The sequence below is a fragment of the Lampetra fluviatilis genome, unplaced genomic scaffold (genome assembly GCF_964198595.1).
Source record: "Lampetra fluviatilis unplaced genomic scaffold, kcLamFluv1.1 SCAFFOLD_713, whole genome shotgun sequence".
In the NCBI taxonomy this organism is placed as follows: domain Eukaryota; kingdom Metazoa; phylum Chordata; class Hyperoartia; order Petromyzontiformes; family Petromyzontidae; genus Lampetra; species Lampetra fluviatilis.
Window position 1 is genome coordinate 32,560 of NW_027621259.1, and position 7,303 is coordinate 39,862.

At 47.9% G+C, this 7,303-nt stretch overlaps 1 protein-coding gene across 1 annotated transcript; it reads right to left on the reverse strand.

Annotated features, from left to right (window-relative positions):
* Nucleotides 1-44: 44 nt before the first annotated feature.
* LOC144954983 (1-acyl-sn-glycerol-3-phosphate acyltransferase alpha-like) lies at nucleotides 45-1,623 on the reverse strand (the record flags this gene model as incomplete). Its single annotated transcript, XM_078885345.1, has 2 exons — nucleotides 1,452-1,623; nucleotides 45-179 (listed from the first exon to the last, which is right to left on the reverse strand). Coding segments are annotated over exons 1-2 (306 nt in total), but the record flags the coding sequence as incomplete, so codon positions are not given.
* Between the last annotated feature and the right edge of the window lie 5,680 nt (nucleotides 1,624-7,303).

The following is a 7,303-nucleotide window of genomic DNA, read 5'->3' on the forward strand; positions in this document are numbered from 1 at the left end:
GGCTGAGTGAGTGGTGGTGGTGGTGGTGAGTCGTGAAGACAAAGGTGGACGTGAGGGGGGGTGGACGCGAGGGGGTTGTCCACCTGTGCTTGCACAGCCAGGTGGAAGGCGCCCTTCTTGAACGGGAGCATGGGGGCGCCGTGGCTGCGAGTGCCCTCGGGAAAGACCCAGACGTTGATCTGTAGCAGAGAGACACAGAGACACACAGAGAGACACAGAGAGAGACAGACACAGAGAGACACACAGTGAGACAGAGAGAGACAGAGAGAGAGACAGAGAGAGAGACAGAGAGAGAGAGACACAGAGAGAGAGACACACAGAGAGACACATAGAGACACACAGAGACACACAGTGAGACAGATAGACACAGAGAGACACAGAGAGACACAGAGACAGAGACACACATAGAGAGAGAGAGACAGACAGAGAGAGACACACAGTGTGTGTCTCTCTGTGTGCGTCTCTCTTTCTCTGTGTCTCTGTGTGTCTCTCTCTGTGTGTCTCTCTGTGTGTGTCTCTCTGTGTGTGTGTGTGTGTGTCTCTCTGTGTGTGTCTCTCTCTCTGTGTGTCTCTCTGTGTGTGTCTCTCTGTGTGTGTCTCTCTGTGTGTGTCTCTCTGTGTGTGTCTCTCTGTGTGTGTCTCTCTGTGTGTGTCTCTCTGTGTGTGTCTCTCTCTGTGTGTGTCTCTCTGTGTGTGTCTCTCTCTGTGTGTGTCTCTCTGTGTGTGTCTCTCTCCGTGTGTCTCTCTCTCTCTCTCTGTGTGTCTCTGTGTGTGTGTCTCTCTGTGTGTGTGTCTCTCTGTGTGTGTCTCTGTGTGTGTCTCTCTGTGTGTGTGTCTCTGTGTGTGTGTCTCTGTGTGTGTGTCTCTGTGTGTCTCTCTGTGTGTGTCTCTCTGTGTGTGTCTCTCTGTGTGTGTGTCTCTGTGTGTGTCTCTCTCTGTGTGTGTCTCTGTGTGTCTCTCTGTGTGTGTCTCTCTCTCTGTGTGTGTCTCTCTGTGTGTGTCTCTCTCTGTGTGTCTCTCTGTGTGTGTCTCTCTCTGTGTGTGTCTCTGTGTGTGTCTCTCTGTGTGTGTCTCTCTCTGTGTGTCTCTCTGTGTGTCTCTCTGTGTGTGTCTCTCTGTGTGTGTCTCTCTGTGTGTGTCTCTCTGTGTGTGTCTCTCTGTGTGTGTCTCTCTGTGTGTGTCTCTCTGTGTGTCTCTCTGTGTGTGTCTCTCTCTGTGTGTCTCTCTGTGTGTGTCTCTCTGTGTGTGTCTCTCTCTGTGTCTCTCTGTGTGTGTCTCTCTGTGTGTGTCTCTGTCTCTCACCCCGCGCTCTCTCATGACGGAGGCGACTGCCCCCATGGTGTGCTTGGCATGCTGCGTCCGCTGTGTGTGTCTCTGTGTGTGTCTCTCTCTCTGTGTGTCTCTCTCTCTGTGTGTCTCTCTGTGTGTGTCTCTGTGTCTCTGTCTCTCACCCCGCGCTGTCTCATGACGGAGGCGACTGCCCCCATGGTGTGCTTGGCATGCTGCGTCCGCTGTCGATCGATGAAGAAGACGCCACACAGCCAGGCGATGGCTCCGAAGGGCCCCACGAAGAGCAGCTCGCGCTTCGCGATGGGAGCACAGCGCTCCGGGAGGCACTCCATGAGGCCTGGGGAGAGAGACACGGAGATAGTGTTAGAGAGACACACACAGAGACACAGAGAGAGAGAGACACACACAGAGACACACAGAGAGAGACACACACAGAGAGAGACACACACAGACACAAAGAGCAGCTCGCGCTTCGCGATGGGAGCACAGCGCTCCGGGAGGCACTCCATGAGGCCTGGGGAGAGAGACACGGAGATAGTGTTAGAGAGACACAGAGAGAGACACAGAGACACACAGAGAGAGACACACACACACACAGAGAGAGAGACACAGAGACACACAGAGAGAGACACACACAGAGAGAGACACAGAGAGAGACACACAGAGACACACAGAGAGAGACACACACAGAGAGAGACACAGAGAGAGACACAGAGACACACAGAGAGAGACACACAGAGACACACAGAGAGAGACACACACAGAGAGAGACACACACAGACACGAAGAGCAGCTCGCGCTTCGCGATGGGAGCACAGCGCTCCGGGAGGCACTCCATGAGGCCTGGGGAGAGACACAGAGATAGTGTTAGAGAGACACAGAGAGAGAGACACAGAGAGACACACAGAGACACACAGAGAGAGACACACAGAGACACACAGAGAGAGACACACAGAGAGAGACACACACAGACACAAAGAGCAGCTCGCGCTTCGCGATGGGAGCACAGCGCTCCGGGAGGCACTCCATGAGGCCTGGGGAGAGAGACACAGAGATAGTGTTAGAGAGACACAGAGATAGTGTTAGAGAGACACAGAGAGAGACACACAGAGGGAGAGACACACAGAGAGAGACACACACAGACACGAAGAGCAGCTCGCGCTTCGCGATGGGAGCACAGCGCTCCGGGAGGCACTCCATGAGGCCTGGGGAGAGAGACACGGAGATAGTGTTAGAGAGACACAGAGATAGTGTTAGAGAGACACAGAGAGAGACACACAGAGGGAGAGACACACAGAGAGAGACACACACAGACACGAAGAGCAGCTCGCGCTTCGCGATGGGAGCACAGCGCTCCGGGAGGCACTCCATGAGGCCTGGGAGAGAGACACGGAGATAGTGTTAGAGAGACACAGAGATAGTGTTAGAGAGACACAGAGAGAGACACAGAGACACACAGAGAGAGACACACACAGAGAGAGACACACAGAGAGAGACACACACAGAGAGAGACACAGAGATAGTGTTAGAGAGACACAGAGAGAGACAGAGATAGTGTTAGAGAGACACAGAGAGACACAGAGAGAGAGAGAGAGACAGAGAGACACACAGAGACCACACAGAGAGACACACACACAGAGACACACACAGAGAGACACACAGAGACACACAGAGAGACACACACACACAGAGAAACACAGAGAGAGAGACACACACAGAGACACACACAGAGAGACACAGAGAGACACACAGAGACACACAGAGAGACACACAGAGACACAGAGAGAGAGAGAGACACACACAGAGAGACACACAGAGAGACACACAGAGACACAGAGAGAGAGAGAGACACACAGAGAGACACACAGAGACACAGAGAGAGAGAGAGACACACACAGAGAGACACACAGAGAGACACACACAGAGACACACACAGAGACACACACAGAGAGAGACACACAGAGACACACACAGAGAGAGACACACAGAGACACACACACACAGAGACACACACAGAGAGAGACACACAGAGACACACACAGAGAGAGACACACAGAGAGATAGTTAGAGAGACAGAGAGAGAGACAGAGAGACAGACAGAGAGAGACACAGAGAGAGAGAGACAGAGAGAGAGACACGTGGAGAGAGACACACAGAGAGACAGAGAGACACAGAGAGAGAGACACGTGGAGAGAGAGGATGTATCTTGTCTATGTGTGTGTCCCCAATTCTACGGGTCTCTGTCTATTGAGTCTATGTGTGCGAGTGTGTCTATGTGTGCGAGTGTGTCTATGTGTGCGAGTGTGTCTATGTGTACGAGTGTGTCTATGTGTGCGAGTGTGTCTATGTGTGCGAGTGTGTCTATGTGTGCGAGTGTGTCTATGTGTGCGAGTGTGTCTATGTGTGCGAGTGTGTCTATGTGTGCGAGTGTGTCTATGTGTGCGAGTGTGTCTATGTGTGCGAGTGTGTCTATGTGTGCGTGTCTATGTGTGCGTGTCTATGAGTGAGTGTCTATGAGTGAGTGTCTATGAGTGAGTGTCTATGAGTGAGTGTCTATGAGTGAGTGTCTATGAGTGAGTGTCTATGAATGAGTGTCTATGAGTGAGTGTCTATGAGTGAGTGTCTATGAGTGAGTGTCTATGAGTGAGTGTCTATGAGTGAGTGTCTATGAGTGTCTGTGTGTGTGTCTAACTGTCTTTGTCTATGAGTGAGTGTCTATGAGTGAGTGTCTATGAGTGAGTGTCTATGAGTGAGTGTCTATGAGTGAGTGTCTATGAGTGAGTGTCTATGAGTGAGTGTCTATGAGTGAGTGTCTATGAGTGAGTGTCTATGAGTGAGTGTCTGAGTGAGTGTCTATGAGTGAGTGTCTATGAGTGAGTGTGTCTATGAGTGAGTGTGTCTATGAGTGAGTGTGTCTATGAGTGAGTGTGTCTATGTGTGTGTGTGTCTAACTGTCTTTGTCTATGAGTGAGTGTCTATGAGTGAGTGTCTATGAGTGAGTGTCTATGAGTGAGTGTCTATGAGTGAGTGTCTATGAGTGAGTGTCTATGAGTGAGTGTCTATGAGTGAGTGTCTATGAGTGAGTGTCTATGAGTGAGTGTCTATGAGTGAGTGTCTATGAGTGAGTGTCTATGAGTGTGTGTCTATGAGTGTGTGTCTATGAGTGTGTGTCTATGAGTGAGTGTCTATGAGTGAGTGTCTATGAGTGAGTGTCTATGAGTGAGCGTCTATGAGTGAGCGTCTATGAGTGAGCGTCTATGAGTGAGTGTCTGAGTGAGTGTCTATGAGTGAGTGTCTATGAGTGAGTGTCTATGAGTGAGTGTCTATGAGTGGGTGTCTATGAGTGAGTGTCTATGAGTGAGTGTCTATGAGTGTCTATGTGTGTGTGTGTCTAACTGTCTTTGTCTATGAGTGAGTGTCTATGAGTGAGTGTCTATGAGTGAGTGTCTATGAGTGAGTGTCTATGAGTGAGTGTCTATGTGTGTGTGTGTCTAACTGTCTTTGTCTATGAGTGAGTGTCTATGAGTGAGTGTCTGAGTGAGTGTCTATGAGTGAGTGTCTATGAGTGAGTGTCTATGAGTGAGTGTCTATGAGTGAGTGTCTGTGTGTCTAACTGTCTTTGTCTATTAGTGAGTGTCTATGAGTGAGTGTCTATGTGTGTGTGTGTCTAACTGTCTTTGTCTATGAGTGAGTGTCTATGAGTGAGTGTCTATGAGTGAGTGTCTATGAGTGAGTGTCTATGAGTCTAACTGTCTTTGTCTATGAGTGAGTGTCTATGAGTGAGTGTCTATGAGTGAGTGTCTATGAGTGAGTGTCTATGAGTGAGTGTCTATGAGTGAGTGTCTATGAGTGAGTGTCTATGAGTGAGTGTCTATGAGTGAGTGTCTATGAGTGAGTGTCTGAGTGAGTGTCTATGAGTGAGTGTCTATGAGTGAGTGTGTCTATGAGTGAGTGTGTCTATGAGTGAGTGTGTCTATGAGTGAGTGTGTCTATGTGTGTGTGTGTCTAACTGTCTTTGTCTATGAGTGAGTGTCTATGAGTGAGTGTCTATGAGTGAGTGTCTATGAGTGAGTGTCTATGAGTGAGTGTCTATGAGTGAGTGTCTATGAGTGAGTGTCTATGAGTGAGTGTCTATGAGTGAGTGTCTATGAGTGAGTGTCTATGAGTGAGTGTGTCTATGAGTGAGTGTGTCTATGAGTGAGTGTGTCTATGAGTGAGTGTGTCTATGTGTGTGTGTGTCTAACTGTCTTTGTCTATGAGTGAGTGTCTATGAGTGAGTGTCTATGAGTGAGTGTCTATGAGTGAGTGTCTATGAGTGAGTGTCTATGAGTGAGTGTCTATGTGTGTGTGTGTCTAACTGTCTTTGTCTATGAGTGAGTGTCTATGAGTGAGTGTCTGAGTGAGTGTCTATGAGTGAGTGTCTATGAGTGAGTGTCTATGAGTGAGTGTCTATGAGTGAGTGTCTGTGTGTCTAACTGTCTTTGTCTATTAGTGAGTGTCTATGAGTGAGTGTCTATGTGTGTGTGTGTCTAACTGTCTTTGTCTATGAGTGAGTGTCTATGAGTGAGTGTCTATGAGTGAGTGTCTATGAGTGAGTGTCTATGAGTCTAACTGTCTTTGTCTATGAGTGAGTGTCTATGAGTGAGTGTCTATGAGTGAGTGTCTATGAGTGAGTGTCTATGAGTGAGTGTCTATGAGTGAGTGTCTATGAGTGAGTGTCTATGAGTGAGTGTCTATGAGTGAGTGTCTATGAGTGAGTGTCTATGAGTGAGTGTCTGAGTGAGTGTCTATGAGTGAGTGTCTATGAGTGAGTGTGTCTATGAGTGAGTGTGTCTATGAGTGAGTGTGTCTATGAGTGAGTGTGTCTATGTGTGTGTGTGTCTAACTGTCTTTGTCTATGAGTGAGTGTCTATGAGTGAGTGTCTATGAGTGAGTGTCTATGAGTGAGTGTCTATGAGTGAGTGTCTATGAGTGAGTGTCTATGAGTGAGTGTCTATGAGTGAGTGTCTATGAGTGAGTGTCTATGAGTGAGTGTCTATGAGTGAGTGTCTATGAGTGAGTGTCTATGAGTGTGTGTCTATGAGTGTGTGTCTATGAGTGTGTGTCTATGAGTGAGTGTCTATGAGTGAGTGTCTATGAGTGAGTGTCTATGAGTGAGCGTCTATGAGTGAGCGTCTATGAGTGAGCGTCTATGAGTGAGTGTCTGAGTGAGTGTCTATGAGTGAGTGTCTATGAGTGAGTGTCTATGAGTGAGTGTCTATGAGTGGGTGTCTATGAGTGAGTGTCTATGAGTGAGTGTCTATGAGTGTCTATGTGTGTGTGTGTCTAACTGTCTTTGTCTATGAGTGAGTGTCTATGAGTGAGTGTCTATGAGTGAGTGTCTATGAGTGAGTGTCTATGAGTGAGTGTCTATGAGTGAGTGTCTATGTGTGTGTGTGTCTAACTGTCTTTGTCTATGAGTGAGTGTCTATGAGTGAGTGTCTATGAGTGAGTGTCTATGAGTGAGTGTCTATGAGTGAGTGTCTATGAGTGAGTGTCTATGAGTGAGTGTCTATGAGTGAGTGTCTATGAGTGAGTGTCTATGAGTGAATGTCTATGAGTGAGTGTCTATGTGTGTGTGTGTCTAACTGTCTTTGTCTATGAGTGAGTGTCTATGAGTGAGTGTCTATGAGTGAGTGTCTATGAGTGAGTGTCTATGAGTGAGTGTCTATGAGTGAGTGTCTATGAGTGAGTGTCTATGAGTGAGTGTGTCTAACTATCTTTGTCTATGAGTGAGTGTCTATGAGTGAGTGTCTATGAGTGAGTGTCTATGAGTGAGTGTCTATGAGTGAGTGTCTGTGTGTCTAACTGTCTTTGTCTATGAGTGAGTGTCTATGAGTGAGTGTCTATGAGTGAGTGTCTATGAGTGAGTGTCTATGAGTGAGTGTCTATGAGTGAGTGTCTGTGTGTCTAACTGTCTTTGTCTATGAGTGAGTGTCTATGAGTGAGTGTCTATGAGTGAGTGTCTATGAGT